Source organism: Plectropomus leopardus, chromosome 24 (genome assembly GCF_026936395.1).
Source record: "Plectropomus leopardus strain MGB_pleo_1.0 chromosome 24, ASM2693639v1, whole genome shotgun sequence".
NCBI lineage: Eukaryota > Metazoa > Chordata > Actinopteri > Perciformes > Serranidae > Plectropomus > Plectropomus leopardus.
Window position 1 is genome coordinate 14,550,177 of NC_142199.1, and position 25,486 is coordinate 14,575,662.

At 38.8% G+C, this 25,486-nt stretch overlaps 3 protein-coding genes across 5 annotated transcripts in view; all 3 read right to left on the bottom strand.

Annotated features, from left to right (window-relative positions):
• mgat5 (alpha-1,6-mannosylglycoprotein 6-beta-N-acetylglucosaminyltransferase) overlaps positions 1 to 7,905 on the bottom strand; it is a 105,662-nt gene extending 97,757 nt beyond the window's left edge. The window contains exon 1 of one of the 2 annotated variants that reach the window (XM_042512919.2): positions 7,736 to 7,905. The gene's annotated coding sequence lies outside the window, so the exon portion shown is untranslated. The remainder of the gene's footprint in view (positions 1 to 7,735) is intronic. The other variant, XM_042512918.2, reaches the window with a different exon arrangement.
• Positions 7,906 to 9,553: 1,648 nt separating this feature from the next.
• clic5a (CLIC family member 5a) lies at positions 9,554 to 22,378 on the bottom strand. 2 transcript variants are annotated; one of them, XM_042513228.2, is made up of 7 exons: positions 22,250 to 22,378; positions 19,107 to 19,824; positions 13,844 to 13,953; positions 12,495 to 12,620; positions 12,294 to 12,400; positions 11,544 to 11,725; positions 9,554 to 11,467 (listed from the first exon to the last, which is right to left on the bottom strand). In XM_042513228.2, exons 2-7 carry the CDS (start codon positions 19,665 to 19,667, stop codon positions 11,303 to 11,305), a joined length of 1,251 nt encoding a protein of 416 aa, XP_042369162.2. In that variant the 5' UTR covers positions 19,668 to 19,824; positions 22,250 to 22,378; the 3' UTR covers positions 9,554 to 11,302. The 2 variants fall into 2 exon arrangements, with proteins under 2 accessions (XP_042369162.2, XP_087930480.1); XM_088074354.1 differs by lacking the exons at positions 19,107 to 19,824; positions 22,250 to 22,378 and adding an exon at positions 16,282 to 16,516.
• Positions 21,289 to 25,486, bottom strand: part of LOC121962908 (transmembrane protein 163a) — a 33,906-nt gene continuing 29,708 nt past the window's right edge. The window contains exon 9 of the mRNA XM_042513229.2: positions 21,289 to 25,376. Within this exon, the coding sequence (XP_042369163.2) occupies positions 25,316 to 25,376 (61 nt within the window). The 3' untranslated portion in view covers positions 21,289 to 25,315. The remainder of the gene's footprint in view (positions 25,377 to 25,486) is intronic.

Here is a 25,486-nt window from a genome sequence, read left to right on the forward strand (position 1 = left end):
ATAAGAGTGAATGACTTTGTGGACCTCTATACAAGAAACTAGGTATTTAAGTTTCAGAGCGAAAACGATGTTCATCACAGAACCAGGTTATCCTTGCAGCAGGGGGGCTCAAGTTTCACCCCTGGACTCTCAGTAACACGCTGTGAACCACCAAATTTGAAGCCCGGCACCTGACAACCTTGACCTGCCCAGGAAGAAGTCCTGCTCCAACCTGGAAGCTAAAATCCAATCAACTGTGACCGCAGGGGAGCGTTCATACAGGAACCGGTTGCTCCGATCGAGTAGAGGCCCCTGGACAGCTTAAACACCCAGGGCGCCCGCAAAGACTGGCATTTCTCCCCCCTAAACACTGGGAGAATCTGTGAACTCTTGACTGCCCTCACAAAAAGGAATCGCCTCAGCACTTTTGGAGCCGGGAGAAACAAAACATGCTGAATTTCACACAATCCTTATGGGAAAGGAAGCCAAATAGGAAGAGACCCAAAAATCTCTTTTAGAGATACACAATATAGAGTCAATTTTGATTTTCTTGAAAGTTAAAGCCAAAACACAAAAAAAGCAAGAGACACCATAAAACACTAAAAAAAAGTACAGTATGCCATAAAGGATGCCATGAAAAAGTCATAGTGCATTAGGCACTATGACTTTCTTATGGTATTTTCTGACATACAATACTATGTTTTTTATGGCATTTTCATGGCATAACGTACTTCTTGCGACATTTTTATGGTGTACTCTACTTTTTTTGCAGCATTTTATGGCTACCCGTGCTTCTCATTGGTGTACTGTTCTTTTTTATGACACTTTTACTTATAGATAATATTACTAATACTGTGACTATTTAATGACCTTTAATTGTATACTGTTCTATGTTTCTTTTTGGCATACTGTTGTATTTTTGGGACATATTTATAGCATGCTGTACTATGTTTTTTAGCATGCTTTTCTGTGACATTTTTATGATATTTTTATGGCATACTACACTATGACTTTTTTAATGTCTTTTTTTTTGGTTACATTTTTATGACATACTGTGCCAGGGGTTCTCAGTAGTTTTAATAACTGAATGCCATGTTAGTGAGCCAGCATATGATTCAGGGAGTGCAGGAATAACTATGACATCAACAATTACTGCAACAACAAACAGACAGAACATTTTTTGGAAATTCAAAAGAAAGGGAAGTTATCATTATTGAGACACTGATGACCAACACCACCGGGTACATTCTCAGGGACTGTAACACTGACTTCACAGGAACTGCTCTCTCCATCCCCTCTGTGTGTGTGGGTGCCAACAATCAAATGCAAACACTCGAGGTCTTTGCATGCCCAAGAACTAAAACGTTTTTTTTTTTGCCTTTTACAATAGACATGCTTGTTCCAAACACTTTATAAAGTCACCTCGCAAAAAAAAAAAAAACACCACTGCAAAAGCATCACTTTCCTCAGACTAGCACTGACAGGTTTAACCTGCCGCAACATGCTGCCATGAGATGAGAGGGAGAGGACAAGACCACCCTGAACATGACCTGCATGTCGAAAACAACCCCGGCGACAAGCGTGGGTAGGAATTGCAGATGAGGTGCTGAGAGTAGTCGTTGCACTTCCTTCCTCCTGTCAGCACCACATACAAGCTCTGTTGTTATGCTAACACCAGTTGGCCTCATTACAATATGTGCAAGACCAACACTTAAGTGATGCAAACACACACAAGCATTAAGTATTTTCAGAGTTAAGTGCAGCATTTAACCCTTTGAATCCCCTGATCCACATCAGTTGTTTTTGCACTGCATTTGGAAGCCTTTCACAAGAATTTAAACCTTTGGAAGATGAGCAAATTTGATTTCATTGCCTCTGAAAACATGGGGGAAACATAATCAGCAACTTGTCATGAAATGACCCGCAAATTTGAAAAAAAAAAGAAAAAAAAAAAGTAAAAGGTGACAAGAAAATATCCTGAAATTAGCTCTTTGCCTGTTTCAGCTAATTTTCATGTAACTTTTTTTATTAATTTTTCATTTTTATTTATTGCTCATTCTTTCCATGTTTTTGAAAGAAATCAAACCAAATCATTCATGTTTCGAAGGGTTAAGGTCAATGAGTTAAGCAGTGAGACGTATGCAAAAATATGCATGATGTATGCCTTCACTGACATTAAATCCCAAAACCCTGTCCCTGTGCACTACATGCCTAAATCATACCACTTTCACCAACGTTAAACTAATCCTAATGCTGCTCTTCACTCTTAATGCAACCCAAATCCTCAAAAAGCCTTTTAAGAAGTCAGGAGTGGCAAAATGTCCTCACTCTATCCTTGGTAGTGCTGTGACGATTATGGCTGGGTATCATTTAAAAAAATTGCAATACAGTACTGATACCAGTAGCTGTAATGCGATAACGATACCAATAGAGTACTTCATTTGGCATGTGTACCCGTAAAGGCGTGTGCCCGCACAGAACTCAAGGCTGGGGTCTTTTTAGAGTTGAACACATGGTGGAAAATGAAAATATTATAATATCATAAAGATATCTTTTTATGTGACCAGAAGAAGTAGGAAATATCTGCCATTTCTCACCGGTTTTCTTAGCAATTTTGTGTTTCTCACTCTGCATGTGAGATTCCACTGTTTGCATTCCCAGCATGGCGTGTTGAAGAAAAGCAATTTATTAAATTATTAAACAAAAAGTAGATGTTACCAATATTTTATATTTTACAAGGCAACGTCATAAAAAACGTTTTGTAAAATCCAGCTTCCCATGTCTGGACATTTTTAAGGACTATTGAAATATTAATTTAAGTCATTTTAATACCAATTAAGGCCTTATGTTATGATAAATGAGGTCAATGTTTTTAAGACTTTTTAAGGATCTGCAGAAACCCTCAACATAATTGTCTCCCACCCACATGACATTTCAATGTCTTTATCAGCAGATAAAAGTTCATTATTATGCCTATAAATTGAATATTTCAATTGTCTCTGAGACAAAGACCAGGCTTGAAATGGACGACTTGATTAATGTTTAAGGTTACAGTAAAGGCTTTCTGAAATTCTTCCTCTTATTACCTCTTCAGTTTTTTGCACTGAATGTGAAAACAGCTTTTCAATAAGACTTACTGTGAGCTGCCCTTCCAGTGAACACCTCTCTGCAGCTCGGATGTGCAGCACGCATAACTGAGTGCTTTGCAACTGCAGAGATCCAAACAGTAGGCTGACTGTAAATAAGCGAATGTGTGTGCTGCATGATGGGAAAGAGCTTCTTCAGAGTGGAGTGCCAAGGTGGAGTGGGGTTTCTGGCTAAAGTGCAATGCACATGGCTCAATCTTCTCCCTGAGAGCTGATTTTATACCTCATTTTGACCTCAAGTGTACTCTATACAGACCCTGGCGTTAAATAAGTCAAATCACAGTTAGGGAATGCTGTCTTGAATTTTTGATCAGTAACCAGACTGACCTCACGAGTGACAGAAGACAGGTGTTTGTGTGTTTGTGCCCCAAGAACAGGAGCCCTTAACAGTTTTTCCCAATCGTTTAAACACATTTTCTGAAACTATAGCTCAATTTCACAAAACTGTACACATAAAACTGAAAAGAGTAAAGTATTTTATCCACGAGTCTCTAGCAAAATGAAACACTGCACTCAAAACCACAATCCCTCTTCTCAAACCTGATTCTTTCCGACAAAACAATACACACAGCTCATTAATATCTCATATGGAGCATCACTTAAACACATCTGAAATAAATCTACAACACTATCATTAAAAATACTGTTTATTGTGGTTCATGAGGACATATTACAGATTCACAAATGTATAAAGATGGGAAGAAATCTTTTCCCTTTTCTCCTTTTTTTAAAGTTTAGGGTTTTTTCTCCATAAATAGGCTACATGTTTTTGTTATTTATGTATATCACCATATTTTAATACAATCATATAAATATCGCATTGACACACTCAGTGGGTCGGCATGATCACTGTGTCAGCAGAGGATACATTGCACATCAGTCTATCAAATACACAAATATTAACTTTTTTTGGAAAAATTCGCAAAAATCACACTAATAAGTAAAATTCAAAAAGCAGTGAGAAAATGTAAAAACTGTGTTTCTGGAGCTGTGATGATCAAATCAGAGCACATATTCAAATAGGTAACAAATTTATTTGTCACTGTCATACGGTACAATTTTCAGCTGACTTTACTGTCTGTTAAATATATTTTTTGGCCTCGATCTCTGTGCTCCACACTGCTCCATTTTCCCCCAACACAGTCGCAGCCACCTAAGGCCTTTTTAAGCTCTAGCACATGATTGCAGGGTTCCCACAGATCCTAAATCCTAAAAATGGCACTGAATTCATTAGTCTAAGAAAAAGGTCATTATTTGTGTTAAAATGTCTTAAATTAATCTTTCAAAAGTCTAAAAGAAAAGGCTCAGATATGGAAAGTAGGATTTTTTTCAATCATTTTTCTGATGTTGCAGTGTAAAATTTCAAAAATATTGGTAACATCTATTTTTTGTTAAATATTTTAATAAATATCTTTTCTTAAACCCGTCGTGATTGGAATCCAAGCAGTGGAATCTCACACGCAGAGTGAGAAAGAAACACAAAACCGAAATCCAGCTAGAAATACCAGATACTTCCAATTTCTGTTGGTAAACCAAATACATAGAGGGAAAAAAGGGGTTTTCCAACATTTGACAAAGATAACCTTTTTTTATTTAAATCTCGAGGGCATCATTAAGGGCAAGTCCTCATTTTCCATGATGCTGAGAGCACAGAAAACACAAAGAAAGAAAAAACAACAATGGTCCAAACATGATTAAAACAGTTACATTTAAAGGCAGAGTTTTGAAAAAGTGTCATTTAATATCTTTGTTTGAGTGAAAACACCAAAATTTTGCTTTGTGTTTAGGAGCCTGGAGTCCTGTTGTTGATATATGAGCTTCAAGTTTTCAAAGTTGTGTGTTTAGTTTCATCTTTTATGTGTATGCAATGAAGAAAAGCTGTGATCACAGAAAGGCCAAGTGTTCCACTTCCCTGCATGGCATCCATCACCACAGCCCAGTTCTCCCCGATCCCTCCATCTTCAATCCCCTGCTCTTCATCCCTCCGCTGCCTCTGCTGGCTCTCCACCCGAGCCCACCAAAGCATCACCCCCCCACACATACACACACCCTCCAACGATTTCTTGCCAGTGAAGCATGCCACCGAAGCAAAGCTCCTTTTCCCCAGGATTTATAATCCCAAGAGCTCCAGCAGAAAGGTGGCTGAAAGAGCTCTTTATAAAGCCAGGGGCAGTTGGCGGCTCACCTTGGGATGGTCACTACACTCAGCATTAGCTTGCGAATCATAAGCAGGAAGGAGGGACATTTTTGCTGGGTCACATTTAATAAGATAAGATTTACTGTCCCGGTAGGGAGATTTCTCTGTACCAAAAGCGACTCACAAGCATCTTTTTGACAAGCTTCTTGTTGAAAGTACACCCAATCACATTTGCAGCCTGCATGATAATGACACAAGATACATCTCCTATAATCATATCAGCATTTCATAACCTGATTACATGAGACTGCTCATGGTTCAGAGTCTGCAGACTGCAAATTACTGAACTGCTGGTGAGCTAAGTGCCTCAGCAATGAGCCACAGTGATCTAATACACACCAGAACAAAGAATCAAGCCTCTCATTCTCCTTACATCCTTGTTACAGACTCATTTCACTTCTCTAGCTTTAACTAGTCCTCAGTAGAAAACTGCAAAACACAAAGAACATACTAACCTGGCATGCACTGCAGTGTACCCCAGGTTGATTTCAAAACAGGTGTTGTATTGTGCAATGCCGGCCAAAATCACAGGTCCTACCGTTATTCCAGCCAAGCATTTCCAAAAAAGAACACAGTGCGCCTACAGGGCATGAATTAACATGATTAACTTCCACAGCCTGTTATCTGAGGCTGTGTCACCAAAACGCAACATCATCTGTGGAAGCTGAAAGAAAAACCCCGAGCAAACACGTCGCCCTGGCTCGTGTGTAACAAGGTGAAATGCCTGGTTGCTGTTTTATCCTGCTGTGTCTGTTAAAACTGTTGTAAGACACCCTAAACTTTTTTTTATGTTGGGCCTGTATCCAGAGGAACATACCTGTTGTAACAATGAACAAGCATTTATAGACCTCAGCTCACTTTGTGCAAAAAAATGTTACGCAAATTTAAGGAAACAAGTCAAGAACTAATCAGTTGATAAGACTGATATTATCAGTCCATTACAAAGGATAACTTACATATGAAAGGGCAAGCAGCATACATTTGAGAATATATAGAATCCTTTTATAAATTATTTAAAGAGATTAAATTTGTCAGATGATCAGCTGAATGACTAATTTCTGTGGACCATGCAGTCTCTGAGCTTGTGCAATATTTTTTGTCTTTTAAATTCTTATCATATTTTGCATTTATTGCAATAAATTTACTCCATTTTGTGTAGATTATGACATATGATATTTTTTCTTTTTATGTATTTATTGTGTCATTTTTTCTCATTTGTACTGTATTAAGATAGTAATTACATGTTATGTTATTTAATTTTTTCTTTTCTAAGTTAAAATTCTAATTTATTGGCACCCAAGATTTGATTTTTAAAAAAGTAGATAACAAAAAATAAATAAGAAGAAGAATTGTGCAGGAGAGGTTAAGAAACCTAAAGGTGCTTATAGTAAAAACCTCCCCTCTATTCAAATTCTGACAGTAATTTTCTCTTTAACATGACAATATGACAAACACTGAATTTAATGGAGCAAACGCATATACATTACACATCAACACAGCTGGTACATTAATTACAGCACAGGTGTTTTTAATGTTAGACTTAAATGATCATAATGGCGATCCTCTGTATTTCAAAGTATTTTGACATGCTGTATGTATTATAAAAATCCAAAAATCTATATTTTACAGCATAAAAACTGAAAATTAAATATTTCTGGGGAATAAAACTGTTCTACGACACAAATAAGTGCACAAAATCTTAGCGACGACGACTGCTGCCTGTCAATGATAGTGCAGCTGTAAATGTCACCGGCTTTCTCCGTGGTTAACTGTACACATGATGGAATAATAAACTAAAAATAGCTGACAGCAATGCTACTTTATTGCAAACAATATCTCAGATGTACATCATTAAGGAAGCTCTGCTGTAAAAATGCACCTTAACCAAGACAAGCTGGCAATGACTGAGTTATTCTTGAACAACCTGTTCGAGACATTTTCGAGATACAATGATGCTATTGGGCCACAGAGACCCTGCGGTCCATATATACAGTATCATACTGTGCTGCTCTCACTTCTTTTATATGCTAGGTAGCTAACCGGTCGTGTAATAACAATAGGACCCCCTGCTCGCTGCGGTTTGTAACGTCCTAATTCACTAACTGGCACCAAAAACACCGCTAGCGTTATCGTTAGCCACTCAGCTCAGTTACCTACCACGCTCTCTTTAATGTGGCTAGCCGACTTACAAGCAAGCTATCACCATTTCTGGCTACATTAGCTTAATTTTAGGGCTCGAGACGAGCTAGCTGCCCCAGTCGACCACCACACATTTCACAACAAAACACGCCGCAATGACAAGTCGCCCACTCCCGAGCAGCTAAACACTGCGCCGCTGCTCCCAGCGTTTCCCCCCAACAATGAGGCACAAGACGGGCTTATGGGAGGTTACGGTCACATAAAAGAGGTTTACCTTTTCTGTAGTTTCTGTCGGGAACCCACAGCGGTGATGTGAGGTGATGAAAAGACTTAAAATCCAGGGGGAGAGCGAGCGGAGACGTCGTTGTGTTGGGCAGACTGGTTTCACCTACAGCGCACGAGCCCCTGTGTTGCTCTGCCCACTTGCAGAAAGCGAGCGACAGTTTAGGGACCGTCTCTGTGTTACCGCTCTGCAGGAAACGTAGAGGCTAATGCTGGACAGTGAATTATTTACTCAAGCACTGTACAAATACTGTAATAAAATGAGGTACGTGTACACGAGTATTATTATTTCATCCCACTTCATACCTCTGCTTCAATACAGAGATACTGACTTTATTTTTTACCCCACTGTGTTTGTCAACAGGCTTTACTCAACAAAATAAGAGTTTTTGACCACCAACTGTAAATAAAGGTTATCTTATAAACAGTCTATGATTAAAACAAATAACAAGCTTGTGATATTTGATGTAGGTAAGGGGTTGTTCTTTGTTTATCAGAGGAGGGGGTTGGCTTGGGTGTGGCTTTTTTTCTGTTTGTTTTTTTTCTTTTTTTTTAAACCCTCCCTTAGGCTACAGTTATGTTTCCTTGAGCCTCCTTGAGTGACCTGGAGAAATGCGTTTTACAAGACAGTTGCAGTGAAGGGGGGGGGGGTCTGTCTTATCTGGCTTTGATAAACGGTGTAGTTTTAAGGGTGTGTTTCTTGACAGATTGGCAGAAAATAAACACAAAAATACAAACACACACACACACACACACACACACACACACACATATATATATATATACATATATATATATATATATATTATTTGCCATGTCTCTCCCTTTTTGCATGTGTACGTAATCATCGGCTATACACACAATGCCACACCCCAGCAACCCCCCACTGTGATAAATAAAGCACAGTCTAGGTGTTGTCCTCCCCTGGTTTTAAAGGCAGTTAATTAATTTAAGGAATCCGTTCACTCAGAAATCAGAAATTAATTACATTGGAATATGCAACACACAATCAATTCCAAAATCCAAATATTTAGAATAAACCAGAAGCAGTTGCGACAAAAGTTGTATTTAAATATATTTTAATTTAGAAATATATTATTTTACGCAGTTATTTATTTAGCCAAAGCTTGCTGGCGACTGTTAAGTGATAATTGCCATATCAAGGTAAAGAGACGGTAGAGATAATAGAGAACAGTCCCTAACTGTGTGTTCATGCTGTGGCTGACCAATGAAAGCTTTGTATTTACTGCCATCTGCTGACTGTTGGATGACAAAGGCTCCTTAAATTAGGCAATGATCCCTTTGCATTATAATGTAGAGATGCTTAAATACACCCTCAGTCACTAAATACATTTAGAAGACACAACATGCATTTTTTAAATGTGCTAAAAAGTAAACCACTGCTCAATAATCAAGGGATATGATGATTTTTGTCATGTAATGACATGAAAATTGCATACATCTTAAGTTAGGGTGCTGATTTATGACAAAAATAGAGAACTTTGTGAGAGGTCAGGATAAATATCTCTTTAAATGGCTAAATATATGGCGTAACACAAAAGTGTTCCCAATATTCAATAATAAAAGTGGATTAACCAGACAGCATGACACGCCTAACATGACTTTGCATGTATTTTCATAAACAATTCAACGACAAAGCATTCACGATTTGCTGTTTTCCTTGTGACATTTGCACGTCCCACAATAACAGCCTGACATGAAGGCACGTTCAATATCCATTCTTATGTACCACGCTCATACATCTACGAGACAGCTTCCAGTAGAAAAAACCCACAACTTTCAAACTTCGTCTCTGAGAAAATAGATTTATTATTCAAATAAGCGACATATACACAGTTGGTTCTAATCATCAGAAAGAATATGAATAAAGCTGAGCTACAATCATTTACAGAAATATGACGTTTATATTATTATCACACAGCTCCGCGGGGCAGGAGAAGTCCTTTGATGACATCAATATTTCACATTCATATTATATTCAGACATATATAATTTACTGTACAGACAAAGAGCTGAAGGCAGAGCAGAGCTTGATTCCCAAGAAGTCACTCACGATTAAAATTACATGACAGCACAACAGCCTGGTTTGTTTGGGTGCTTTTTCTTCCACTATTGGCTGATTTATCAAACTGAAAGAACAATCTGACATAGACTGTGACCGTTTAATACGAGGGTCAGTATGATACGTAAAGGGTGGTGTGATGCTGTAAAAGTCAATCATTTAATCGCCTCTGACAGAAAAGGAAAGAGATGCCATATCTCTGAAGTCTACTAGGTACTTTGGCTGAAACACATTCTTAACTGTTTTTTATCACAACTTTTTCTTGTCTATTAATTCGACCCTGCGATGTAATAATACAACAGAAGAAAGAGGACAAGTCAGAGAATCATGTTTTATGCATCCCATTATTCCTATTACATGTGAATTGACAATGTGAATTTGTTTGAAACCTGGATTGACATCACTTTTCTTGTGTTGCATTCTGACACCTTCACAAGTATTTAAACTTTCACACTGCAGTTTTTTTTTTGAAGGAAACAGCACTGAGTTACCTTAAAAATATTTTATAGTTTTTTTAAATTATTTTTTAAATATATTATTACATTTTTATTAGTACTATTTTAAAGCACTTTTTCAGGCCATCTCCTTGTTTTTTCTCTCTTCATTTCTTCCTAATTTTCAGGTAAATTTCTTGCACTTTTTGCCAAATTTTTGGGTCATTTCTTTCTAACTTTCCCCCTGCCTTTTCCTCATGATTTTGAAAATAGGCCAATTTACTCATGTTTCAAAGGGTTAACAGGCAGGTTAACTATGAGTAGAAAGGGGTAATATTTCAGTAAGGCTCAGGAGATAAAAAAAAAACCTCCATCATAGATTGACCAGAGGTCTGCCAACTAAATTTTGTTCTCCCCATTAATTTTTGACATTTCTAATTGAAACCACCCTTGATTGGGTTCTGTTGCTAGGGACTGTCAAGCTTTCCATTCTGGCACAGCACGTTAAAGCAGATAATCGTTTCTTTTTTACCTACACACTTTATTATTGGAACACTCGTCATAGATTTGACAACAAAGCAGTAGTGTGGGATGACCTCTAGCTCACCTGTAAGGTGTGTGCCCCGTATGGCGAAGGCTTCTGCAGCGGCCCTATCTCAAGCTGTCCTATCAATGTGCCCATATGGGGCATGACATTTGATTGGTCAATTGCAAACTTTAAACCTTTTCCTCAATAAAAAATCATGCTATTTTTCTTTTGAGAAATATTAGCAGTATAATCACCACGGCCAACAATTTCAGCCTCTTCCACTGGTTTACAGTATTATCACAGAGGCATAAAAATTGAGACAGACACTTAAAAAAACATTGAATCATTCGTCCTTTCTTTGAGACACACACCAATGTCCTACATCGATCCACATTTCAGCCCGTACACGTTAAAAACGACTCATGCTTTGTAGTTGCTGTGTGTTATCAGTGTGATTTAGTAGATTTTGTAAAAGTAGAGAAAGTTACAATGGTAATGGTGGGAGTGACGCATTCACTTTCCCAACCTCTTTGCAACGTCCTTATAGGCTAGCTCGATTTCCACATCGGCTGCGCACGTGTTGGTGAACTCATCCCGGCTGTAGGCGTTGTTGAGGTAACGCCACAGCCCTCTGAATTCAGACGGGATGTCATAGTTTCGATATTTCTTCGCAACCACCTGTGGAAAATAAGTGGTTGAAACACTTCTTTCAAGAAAAAATCAAATGAACCTAATTCAATCCAAAGTAGGTTACCTTGACAACATGAAGTTTGGGCAGAAGGTTGCAATCAGCCAGCGTCAGTTCGTCTCCATCCAGGTATTTGCGTTTGGATTCTCCGTCGCCACCAGGGTGTCCCACCTGGACCTCATCAGGTAGTGGACTCATCAGGTACTTATCCAGCTTGTCCAGGGACTTGTCTAGACTCTTCTCTAATGCTGGGACACACAGATACAGCAAATATCCAGGCCAGAAGGTCACCAGAGTTCATAAACCAGCAGTGGTAGAATTAAGAATGTTTATTCAAATGCTGTATTTAAGTATGAAAATAAGGTACTTGTACTTTACTTGAGTTTTTTCTTTTCATGCCATACTTTTATTCCACTACATTTTAGAGGGAAATATTGTACTTTTCACTTCACTACATTTATCTGAACGCTTTAGTTACTTTACAGAGTAAGACTGTTGCATAAGAAACATGAGAAGAGTTTATAAAGTAAGATGTTTTCTTATGAATTAAATTACATAATAGTTCATACATGTACAAGTACAGGTAGTTGATTAATAAATGAGTCATTTGGCAGAAAATTCTCAACTATTTTGATAAACATTTAAGCCCTTTTTTAAAAATTATTTTTAATTTTGGGAGGTATTTTTTTTTATCATATCATTATCCTTTTATCATTTTGAGGTTTTGGGTGATTTTTTTTTCCATCACTGTAAACCAGTGCTTCTGTTTGAATATATGTTTTTTGGATACATAAGTTTTGCATATAGCATGCTTACCTCGATGTTTATCCGGTCTCGTGTTTTTGACGTAAGCGGAGAACTTGGCAAATATGTCATTTCCTGCTATGTTTGATTCACGATTCTTTGCTGCAAGTTTGGGGTACCTATGAAACAAAAACATGACGTTACAAAGGATGCTGCTTGTTCTATTTCCTTTTCCCGTGTGAGTGTGTTTGTGTCTCTGTGTGTTTGGCTTACTTCGGCGGAGCCAGCATCGCCTCCAGATACTCCTCTACTTTGTTGACGTCTGTGAGAACCTCCCCTTGGAAGGTGAGGAAGGGCGGGTGCGTCCCCGGAGCCAGGTTGTGAAGGTCAGCTGGTTTCCTAATAACAGTGGAATCACTTTAAAAACTCTGCGACAAATATGCAATGAAATACTGTTTCAACATTACAGATTACAGTAAACAAAGGATCCTCTTCTCTTGGTCTGTTAAGCCGCGGTGCTGTAGCTACTATAACTGACTATCTTGGGCCTCATTTCCCAGCAACAATTACTCTTTTATGTGAAGCGTTTTTTAAATGTGACCCTTTGAGATTTTGTTCATTAACTCCATGTATTTCTCAAAGCGACACTTGGAGCAGGAGCATAATTAAATGCACATCTTAAAGCTCGTAAGCTATCTGTTAGCTGCTTAGTCAAACAGGTAGTTATGGGATGTTGTGTATACAGTAGGTCAATGTAATACTTTAAAGGAGCTCTATACAATATTCAGAGCACATCTATGATTCAGAGCTTGCCTGCAGACAGGCCAAGCCCCCTGGAAGAGCGCCAGGCTTTGAATTCATTCAGTAAAGCCTAAAAGAGCTGCAAGATTAAATTATTTGATCGCCAATCGCAAACAAAGCGCTAAACCGGAAGTCAGTTGCTCAGCTGGCAGAAGTTACCCACTCGGGCACAGTGCACATGCTCTATGAGCGCCATGATGTGGAAGATCCAGGTACGCAGAAATAGTGCTTTTTTTTGTTTCTTTGAAAGCTGCTCAGCCTTGCAGCAATTTTTTTCCCAGTGGCCAAAAATCCCCTGCCACCCAAAAAGCATTTTCCCCATAGACCACCATTGTAAAAGAGACATCTGTAAAACTGTTGACAGGACAAGTTTAACCGCGAACAAGGTCTATTATGACCTTTCCTTTTATGAATTTTTGATCCATGGAGGTTTTGTATATGTAAAACTCTTCTTGGGCCGAGAAAAGATGTTTGAAAATCGGTGACATCATCAACAAAAAACAGAGAAGCTCGCACTTATGCGCACACAGAGGTATCCTGGAGTATCATTTCATGCTCAGGACGCCTTTAATCCACTTTACCTTTACACAGCAAAGTTGTTTGCTGTTCTGAATATCCTATAGAGCCTCTTTAAACACCTACATATGCTTATATTCTTTACAGGAGCTTCGATTTTGAAGTGCACGTACAGAGGCGGAAAGTTGTTTTTTGTCTCATAATGACATAGAGATGTGTTTGTGGGTTTAATTTTAATGTTTTTAGAGTACTTTTTCTTTTATCCATATGCAAAGACAACAAAGACATGATATTATTATTATTACCTCTTGAGGTCAACAGTGGTGACATTGAAGACTACACCTTTCAGCCAGAGGATCATAAAGAGGCGTTGAGAGAAGGGACAGTTTCCAATGCTCTCCCCATCACTCCCAGCCTGCATACACACACACACACACACACACACACACACACACAGAGAGAGAGAGAGAAACATAGTAAGACACTAATTCAGCAATGGAGACAAACATAAACACTTTCCATAGCTGTATAAATGCACAAACTCATTGCAACACACTGATTCACACATACACGCAACGCACAGATAAACGCACACACATTGTACAAAAAGATGAATCAGCGCCTTTTAGTTTGAAGCAGTGGGTTTGAGGCTAAGTCTGTGTGTGTACATACACACATTTATAAATGGCATATGATCAAACAGTAGCATGAGTATGTGTTTATGTTTGCTTGAGTGTGTGTGTGTGTGTGTGTTTGTGTGTGTGTGTGTGTGTGTGTGTGTGTGTGTGCGTGCATAGCTGCAACAGGACACTGTAACGAGACACCGAGTCCAACATGAATAATCCACGCTGCTTCCATTAGCCGCTTCACTGCACGCTGCTTGGACGTGTGGTTCCTACTGTACAATAGTGTGGTGGCATATCAGCTACAGAAATCATACACTGTCCTGTCAATCCACAGAGACACACGCTGCCACTGTTCAAACATAAGTGTGATCTTTTTTCCTCGCCCTTGCTTACTGACACTCCATTTCTGAAATATGTGAGGAAACTAGTCCAGTCATCTTACCCCATTTGGCAGATTTGATGTGTTTTATACAGAAAGATATTCAGCTCTGAGACAAGAAGTCGTGTAAAAAATGACAAAATAAGTGTAAATAATGCTCTTGTGTTTTAGAAATCTGAATGAAGCATTTCTTCATAAAAACATGGACGTCCATTCATTTCAGTTCAATATGTAAATAAAATATTTTACATTGCCATCTAGATACCACACACACATGTGGATTCAACCCCATAAATTAAAAGCATGAAAGTACCCGAAGACTTTTATTTTGACAAAATTGCAGATGCCATTTACGCCATAAATTTATGCAGAAGAGATACAAATTAGTGCATAAAAATTCACCAGAATGAAGGACATCATGTGCCGTGATACTCAAAGTTGATGCACAGTATCCAGTTCTTACAGTAGATCAAGTGTTTAGCAAAGAAATAAAAACACGTATTACTTCAGTGGCTATTTCTCCCTGTTTCCAGTCTATAGGCCTATACTAAGCTATGTATGTATATATAAATAATAAATGAAAAAATGATAAAAAGCTGTCAGCTATAGCTTCATGAAGCATACAGGTATATGAATGGTATCAATCTTCTCATTTGTCTGCCAAAAAATCTAATTTACCAACATTACCAAGATTTTAGCTATGTGGCAGCTTTTCATCTAACTTTACCATCATGGTATATATTACACTAATTACTCATATAAAGTATAGAGTTCATTTCATATTCATTATAATAACTGTTATAGTAATGTCACAAACTCACTGACCTGTAAATCAATCAATCAATCCACTACTACTGTGGACAGTTATGACATCTGCAAAATCACTAGTTCACTGCAAAATGAATGCTTTGCTGCAGATGTGCTGGACATGGTAAAAAAACCCAAAAAAAACAGCACAGTTCTCTTCCCGCTTTTGTTGCGCAATGGTTGATGCACTTCCTTTTATGCCATAAATTGATCTTTCATTTTTCCTGGGAGATTGTACCCGGAGGCAGGCAGATTGCATAGTTGAAGCTCGGCTAATAGCCTCCAAATTTAACACAGTTTTTTCATTTTGCTAAAGCCATGACATTATGCAATCAACATAAAAGATTTTGCAAGCCTTGTTTGAAAAATGGATCAGATTTGTTCATTACCAATGTTGAAGATAAAAGATGCTGATGGTAATTTGCACTTGCTTTATCTATTAAATGACTGTAAGTGAGCAATGTTTCCACTGTGATGACCAAACAAAGGGAAATGCTAAAACCTGCGCATAAATACACACTTGCATACCTTAATATACAAACTAACACATATTGTATCATAACCTCAGAGCGTTCAAGCTGCTGCTCTGAATACTGAAAGGACCACAGTAATAATTCATTGGGAGAGAGAAAGAGAGAGATTGTCTATGCACGTGGGTGTCAGGTTAACACATGGAAAAATCAGCACACAACAACAACATGGCATGCACACGCTTAAAGGAGCCACCCTCTGCATACACACACACACACTTTACAGATTCTATAGTGTGCATATGCAGCCTAAATACTTGACCTTATGAAAAAAAAGCTGTTAAAGGTAGGGTAAGATAATAAAGTTTGCACAGAATTGTACTTCATAAATGAGAAGTAAACTGATATAGTGTCAGTTTGTGGTGAACCAACACCAAAAACACACACACAAAACTCCCCACCTTGACAAATAGCTCAATATCAGGGTCCTTGTCCTCCTCGGCCGCAGTATCCGTCATGGTCAAGTAAAACTCGCCTTGCTTTTCTTTCCACAAGCGTGTAGGTGTGTTTGTGTGTGTGTCAGTCGTGTCAGTTTACAGCAGATTCTACTCCAGGTCCATGCGGTGAGGTCCGCTTGGTCCCATAGCAGCTCCTGTCAGTGTCAGCCGAGGACGAGTGCCAGAGAGTGCGTGTGTGTGTGAGAGGTTCAATTTGTACCCGAGGCCTCAGCAGTGGGGCGTGACGCTGTCAGGCAAAAATAGCCCCCTTATGTTGGGTGGGGTTGTCACTGAAAGCATTAATGTAGTGACGGGGGGAAAGGGCAGAGCAAGTCACCCAAGGGTGCCCTGCCCCTCCCACCTCTTACCGCTCTGATTGACAGCACAACCGGGTGACTTTGAATCATTGAGAGTCATCGTCTCCTTCTCAGACTCATCAGCACCCGTGGGTCCCATGCTGGGAATTCTCAGCCCTGTGATGAATGTTTGATGAATGAATGTATCCTGCTACCAAATGCTGTATGTGTATTAAAGCCTGATTTATCTTCTTCCTCTACAGCTCGATTATTGTCCAAAAACTGTTACAAACACACCACACTGATGCACTGGGTGACCCTGGGCACTGTAGTTTATTTTGATTTGATCCCACATACAAAATATGCTGTAAATACCATGTAGAGTACGAAATGTGTATTAATCCGCAGCTGAAAATAGTCCCCAACAAATGCACTTCTTTGTAATGTTTGGTTAATGTTTGCTTAAAACTACAGCTGTTGTAGGAAAGTACTCAGCAGCTTTTTAAAAATAATACTTGATAACTGTGGACCATTTTTAAGGGGAAATTGTATTGCTCAACTCAAGAATCTAATAATATATTTCAGTACCATTTTCTAATAAAGTATCATTTATAAAGGGATTAGGAGCTGTAATATATGTAATATATTTACAATTGCTTTTAACATTACTTACACCGGCTTGCACTGGAGGTCAATAATGTTAGGAAGATGTTATACCCTTATATCCTTATGTGGGAAAGACGTTAAATTTTGTTTGGCGATCAGTTTGGCGATATTTTAAATGTCTAACAACTCAAGAATTTCACATTTTTTCAAGTCAAGTTGTGGATGTTACCATCATGGCATTTTGCAGACAAGGTTTAGTTCTCCCCGCCTACAACTAAACTATGTCAAGATGACGTTGGTCTTTTGAAAACAGTGGATCCTGGTTACTTAACACAATCAACAAAATAGTGATTTCATTTGTCCTCAGTATTCTACGTCATGATGCTGGCATAGAAGTTATCCAGCCATTTAACTAAATGTAACCAAATATCAACATTTAATGACAGCCGTGGCCTGCTGGGAAGCCACTGATAAGAATAGCTTTTGGGTTGCCAGGTTGTGGAAAATCCTCCTTTAGCATTACACTTGCTGTATGTGGTTTTTTTTTTTTTTTTAAAGCTAAGTCTGTGATTCTTCAGAAAGACCTTCAAAAAATGTTTTAATTTCTAATTAGCCACCAACAAAAGCTGGTCATTTCATTAATGTTAATAAATCATTAATAAAAGGCTGTTACAGTTATCCACTTGTCTGTGGTTGTAAATGTTAATAAGTTGTTTAGAAATGGATTTTGGTCGAGATACCCAGCAGTCCTTTTTCAGAGGGTAAGCAGTGGAACAATTTAATGAAATAAAGTAGCTGAATTATATTCATCTTCATAGTTATGGTGTGTACAACAAAGATATTACTGATCTAAAGCAAGTTTTGTTGACATTTACACAATTATGCTAAATTTATTGGATTTGTCTTTACTTTGAATAAGTAAGCTTCTAAGTAATTAAAACTAGGCTCCGATGCTAACACAATGCTAACACTTCAATAAAGCATTTAAGTCAGTCAGTATTAAAATAGTTTGGAGCCCTGACTGGGCTCGGTGCCGCCGCTCTTATTCTACTGCAATAACCTCAGAGTTATACTGCTATAATTTATGCAGCTGTAGTTTCAAAGTGCCAGATTTATGATCGCTATTTACTCCAGCGCTATTGGACTTTAGTGTGGCATTTGCAGATTGTGTAATGTTTGGGTGTGGAGGTACAACGTTCAGCACAGATAGATAGATAGATAGATAGATAGATATTTCGATACACACTTAGTGTAGTACACACACACACACACACACACACACACACACACACACGTGAATTCACATGGCCATGCGACAGGAACCATCCCCAACTATCCCAACACTGAGTCAGAACATTCTTGTCAGTTCAACTTAACTTATATTTAGAAACACAGTAACACACACACACACACACACACACACACACACACTTTCTCTCACACACACAAATGACTAAACATGATGACCTATAAATACGTGTGTGTGAACAGCACATGGAGGCAGAAGTCTCAAACAATAGCACATCAAGTCCTACAAGGTCTGAATCTAGATGTGTGACAGTCACATTCCACATATGCACACACATACACACACCCACACACGCACGCACACATGCACGCACGCACGCACACATACACGCACGCACACACACATTAGGAGACACTCTGACTTTGCACCTCTTGTTCATGAACAACTGATATGAATGGGATTATGACTGCGATTTATGAGGCCTACAGTTTAGTTCAAAGATGGGTGGTCAGTTTGAGCGTGCAAGGTCGTGTGTGTGTGTGTGTGTGCGCGCGTGCAACATGTGCAAACATGCACGCTGTAAAATGTCAAACAGATTAAACTGAGCTCAATTTCACCTAAATCCAACACACCCCTACCTTTACAAAAAGCTGGACTTCTGGCCCGTCCTTCTCAGGCTTGGGTTTCTCAGGTTCCTCTTTCTCAGAGGCGGATGAAGATGATGAGGAAGATGAGGATCTGCGTGATGAGTCCCTCCTTTCCTCCTCCTCCTCCTCCTCCTCCTCCTTCTCCTCCTTCTCCTCCTTCTCCTCCTTCTCCTCCTCCACCTCTGGAGATCTTCTCACCCAACTCAGATCTTTGCTGCTCTCCTCTGCCTCTATTTTCTCCTCTTCCTCTTTCTCCTCATACCTGTTCCAGTCCTCCGTCTCCCTCTCCTCTTCATTTTCGGCATGCGAGGAAGACGAGGAAGATGAGGAGGATGAAGAGGAGGAGGAGGAACTGCCTCGCCTCTCCTCTGTAGGAGGGAGAGGTGGGGGGAGAGAAGGGGGAGCTGGTATTTGCCCGATGGCCCGTCCCGTGTTCTCGTACTCTGCTACGAGGTCAGAGGGCTCTTGGTACGGCGCCTCGTAGGTCAGGTCATACACACCTGACGACTGGTTTTCGTAGGTGACCTCGGCGGTCTCGTACACGGGATCCATTCTGGGGTAAAGCAGAGGTTGTCTTGAGATGGTGGAGCGTGGCAAGGTGTAGAGCAGAGTGACTGTGATGCCACCAGTGCCTGTCTTATCAAAACGCACGGCAGGACTTTGACCAGGGAAGGCAGACAGGCGATGCCAAGGGAGGACAGTGGTGATCCTTAAAGGAGAATACAGCTTGATTTGACATGGCTTAGTACTGATAGTGCTGGGTGAAAAGCAAGAACTACATAAAAAGTGAAGTATTTGGTCATTATGAGTAACCTGTGCATCTAAAAGGACCGTCTTCAACAATTTAACCAAGATGAGGCAGAAATGTACCTGTATCAATTAACATGTCGAGCAGTGATTCTTAACTTGCTTTGCTCGGAGGCCTCTTTTGCAAACATGTTTCTAGTTTTTAGGACGTTTCCAGAATTTTAGGACATTTCAAGGATTTTAGGACGTGTCAAGGATTTGAGGAAATGTTTCTGATTTCAGGACATTTCTAGGATTTTAGGAGAATTCACAGATTTTTGGACGTTTTAGGGCATTTCTAGGATTTTAAGACATTTCTACGATTTTCAGATTTGTGGATGTTTCTAGGACTTTAGGAGGTTTCTTGGATGTTGGACATTTGTAAAAATTATAGGACATTTCAAGGATTTTACGACTTGACAAGGATTTTAGGAAATTTTTCTGATTTTAGAATATGTCTAGGATTTCAGACATTTCTAGGATTTTAGGAGGTTTCTCAGAAGTTTGGACATTTCTTGGATTTTATGAAATTAGGGGCTTAAAAAGAAAAAAAATGCAAATACTTTCTACAAGAAAACATGACTTACAAACCAGTTTTCTTTAAAAAAAAAATAAAATAAAAAAAATAAAAAAAAAGAACAATCATTATATATTGCCAAAAATTGTAAAGACAAAAAAGTTGTTTTTTTTTAAGAAAGCATACCTTCCAAACACATGGGCACACAATTTTTTCTGTATATCACTGATATGTTACATTGATAAAAGTTAATTTGTTACACGCAGCACGTATACATTAATGTGCTTACGCTAAACACTGAGCATTTACATTTAAGGCTTCAAAGTTATTTTCAGATGCAATTCCATATTGAGAAGTGTAGTATCCACTGTATGTCAGTAAACTCGTAGTTTTGTGCACATTCACGTCAAAATTTGGGGTTAAAAGCAAACATGAATTAAATAAGCTGATGAACTGGAAGCCAAACTGGAGATCAGGTCAGAGCCGAGCTGATGGTTCATTTCTGTGGAGGATCTACCAACAGCAGCCAAGTCCAAACGCCTTGGCTGTATGAAGTCGTAACATCATTATTAAATGATTCAAATCACTCTGAGTGTTATCTTTTCACAAGTCAACAAACTTCGCTAGAAAAAATAAAGTGCCTTGTTCTAAATGCCAAAACAAACAGCAGCTCCAGAGAAGAGACGATACATATTGACTCTCTACACAATAAAGAAGATGACTATTGACTTTACTGTTGTCCAAAACCATCGCTGCGGTTCGCGTGCCACTTTCACTGATGTGGAGCCAATAACATGATCAGTTAACAACAACCAGCGGACAGAAAAACAGTGACAACACCAAAGCAGCAGTTAGCAGATAACTCAGACGTCTTTTTTCAAACTATTTACTGAACAATTATCAGCAGTCAAACAGCTGCACGGAGGAATCTTTCACAGTATAATTCAAATATTGAATTCACAGCTGGTTGCAAAATGAAATCATGAAGAAGAAAAGCTTCCTGCACACTGTCAGCTCACTACAGACGCTTTCAGTCACGGTCTTCATCAGGCATCAAGAGAGAAGGAAAGGCACCAAAATATCTTTATGACTCTAGACAGACACTGGCCCTCATCCAAGAAACAATAACAATACAATTATCAATTTTTACAGTCCACAAATTGTCATCCAGCAAAAGGAAAAATAATTTTACATTTGCGAATAATTTAACAAATGCATGAATATCATTTCATCAAATTTCGACAATGTTTGAGAGTAATTTTAATGACTGGATTATTTAATTTCAGGGTTAAAGAAATACTACTACACAACTGATCCCAATTACTGTTATTAAAGTTACAGAGTACAAATCCGAGGAACTTTAACATTACTTGAGTATTTTAATCTCGTGCCACTTAGAACTGATAACTTTGTTATTTTTAAGAAGGGACAGGGTGACAGTTTTGGGTAATTTAAAAAAGTCATTTTTTTCCATGTGTAAAGATTTGGCTATTTTTTTCTTTCAATGTTTTTTTTGCATTTTGTGAACTAAATTTTTTTGCATTTTTTTTTCTATGGGTTTACATGACACGTTTCTTTAAAAATCACCAAAAACAACACCATTTATCATCGCCAGAAACTCTAAAAACAGAAATTCTTTTCAAATGTTCAATTTCAATTTAATTTTTTTTTCTTTGAGCACACCCTGTTTTATTATACAGGTTTGTTTAAAAATTTCATAACTTTTCCAGAATTTTCAGGTTATACTTAGCTTTCCAAATTTTTTTCCAGGCCCTGCAATCGCTATTTGCAAATTCCATGACTTTTCTGAGTGTGTTGTGACTGTATGTACCTTGCATAGAGGTGATTATCAACTGTCTCTGTTTAGCCAGGCTTTCCTCCTCAGGCTCTGTGTGCGGTCCTTTTGACATCTTTTCATTCTACTGCTGCACAAAAACGGATTGCTCGTGTGTCGCCTACTTCCACCTATGGAGAATATGAGAAAAACATATTACAGCCAAAACAACACTGTCACTAATAAGGGACTGTCACTGAGTGACCAGGGGTACACACAACCCTCCCTCCTACATAACCACATCACTGTAAATGAGACATGAAGAATCAAGTGATTTTAATGATGGAAGCCCTCATCATGCACTGCATGTTCAAGGTACATCAGAAGGTTAAAAATCTGATGATTACTTTGTTTTTTTACAATTTCCAGCTGTGATAAATTGATTAATTTTGGTGATTTGTAATGAAAACCTGTCTTTCAAATCTGCACTACCCCCTTCCCACTCATAATCATAAATAATTAACAGTCCCTAAGAAAGTAATACTGAGAAAAAGACTAAATTTGTAAATTTATAGGTTAATATATTTTACCACTCAGTTCACTCTTTTTATTTCTAATGTGAAAACTTCAAATTCTGCACCTCTTTAACTTTAAACTCAATGCAGCAGATTTGAACGTTACACTCAAGAACTGCACTGAGGTCTGACACTGTCCCGTAATGACAGATCATTTTAGTTTTGGGCCAAATTAAAGTGAGCTTTTTTATCCGATTTCAACCCGAAACTATAAACATCAGCTGGTCCAGAGGGCTGTACACTCTTGCTCAGATTCTCTGCATCCCTAATGAACTGTAGGTCCAAATTGAAAACAAAAATAACACAATGCGATGCATACAATGCGCACTAATGTAATTGCACATCTCTGTTCACTGGCATTTCTGCAACATTGTTGCTCAGCAATTTGGAAAAAAGTGCATTTATAATGTTTTCTCTCAGCTGTGAATGTGTGTGTAGAAATTGACATTTACTACTGAGCGATGCAAGGAGCTGTTAAAGGAGCTTCGCAGCCGATTTCACATAAACTGGTCCTGAGCAGGTTAGGTCTGCAGCACAAGTTACCATGGCGACCCTTTGAAACTTTAGCAAACAGCAGGAATTAACCTGAAAAAAACTGCTTAAGATATATAATATTTCTGTAAAATTAATAATTATGATAAATAGAAATTAAGTTCTCTGGATTTTCCCCTTGATTTAAAAAAAAACAAAACTTTCTAAATCTACTAATTTCTTGCAGTTGCACAGTGCCTTTTTTTCCCATGTTTTTGGCAGAAATCAAGCCAATTTGCTCAGGTTTAAAAGGTTTAAATGCTTGTAAAAAGTGCTTGCACACTCCACAAGAAAACTGATGTCAATACAGGTTTTAAAGGTTTTGTTTGGCTAATTTTAATTAACATTTAATGTTGGTGTGGTATCTCACTCAGGTGAGATTTGGTGCCTTTCACGCTTGTATTAAATTGCAGTTTGTTTGTAGTGAATTTGATAGATCGATCCATTTTACGATCATAAAATGCACGTTAGAAACGGCTTCACCTGAAGACAGTTATCACATACATCTACAACTGTCAGGGATTAACCTAACAATATCCACATCACTACATACAGAACTGAAAAAGAAACACAAAAGGTCCCTACTATGAGAGACTAATAAAATGTCTCTCTGCTTCAATCAGTTTCAGAGACACTAGAAGTTTATTCCATTCAATTGTAGCCGTATATAAAAAGTTGTTTTTTGCCCACTGAACTTTTGAATCTGAAAGACTAAAACCTGTTGGGCGATGTCTTGTTGAATCATTGCGATTGTCTCTGATGCGATCAAAGTAGTTGGACAGGTATTTCGGGACATCATGTTAACATCTTTGTGTGTAAATCACAACAATCTGCATGACCCTTTTACTGACAGGAAGTCGATTAGGTTGTAGAAAACGTGCTGAATTAAGATGCCTGGTGAAGATTTGAAACATAAAAGGTTCTAATAAAGGGAGTGCTGACAGTAAGCAGGAAATAAACTGTGTTTTATCTCAGTTATTAAAAAAAGCTTGCTCTGTATATAGCTGTATCAGATGCACATTCATACATTTTCACGTGTGTGTGGCAGTTACCTCTTCTGGTCAGTAGATGGTGCACAGTGTCAACGTACAAAAGATATAGTTGGGTTTGTAGCTTCAAAAACAAACAAAAACGGTGGAAGCTACAGAGCTGCTTTCTGTCGTATTTCTTCTGTTACATTTGTCAGGTCATGACTGTGTGACTGGATGCCAAAAACTCTGATTTCCATCCTCCTGCGGTGTAAGCCGGCGCTGGCATCACGCTGCTGAAACAGTGCCCACCCGAGGCTTCAGCTCCCGTCACAACAGCCTGGATAAATATTGTAAACGGCAAATCACATGAGCCTGTGTGCTTGTATACCTGCTCTCTGTGCCAAATGGGCCTTGTATTGATATATCCTCTCTTGTCATAAAAAAAAGTCAAACAGCATAAATCCTCCTCTGCTACATCAGCTACATCAATCAGCTTCACCTGCCACACTGCCACGTTTTATAGCACAGCTGAGCAAAGGCCTCTAGGAACCATGGGAAAATAAACTGCTGTGTTTTGACAGGGCGATGAGGTGTAACTGAGGTACTGTACATCAACTCGCTGTACAGAAATCTGTTGCTTCGGGGGAGTTATGGAGTCTCGGCGTCCATGTGTCTCCTGCAGCTCTGCCTCGTCTCTGCAACTGAGTCAACAACTTTTACAAGTTAGTTTAACTCCCTTTCTCTTTTTAATGTTTAAATATGGAGGCATGAAAGAACAGACTGTCCCATTCACTGTTAAAATACATAAATAGATCATATGTACACCAAACTGTAAAACACTTAAAAGGCGACAAGAACATCATCATTGGATCCTCAGAGTTCTTTGAAAGGGAGGACAGTATGGACACCACTGGCACCTCAAGGACTGAATGCGTTCATCTGTGGAGGGACGATAGGGACTGAAACCCTGTCCCTCTCCTGTCAGTCAGTCAGTCAGTCCCCGTCCATCCCTCCTCTACTCCCTCTTTCTTTCCCTCTGCGCTCCGTCACTCAAAGCGCTCGTAGTTCCTGGTTTGTCGGATCCGTGGGACCATGTCGAGCAGCAGCCTGCAGCAGGAGAGGAGGAAAGGAAAAACTGAGCTGATGCAAATGCTTTGATCCTTTTAATAAAACATCTGGTATCAACTTAGTGAGACACTGCAGACAGACAGAGGTTA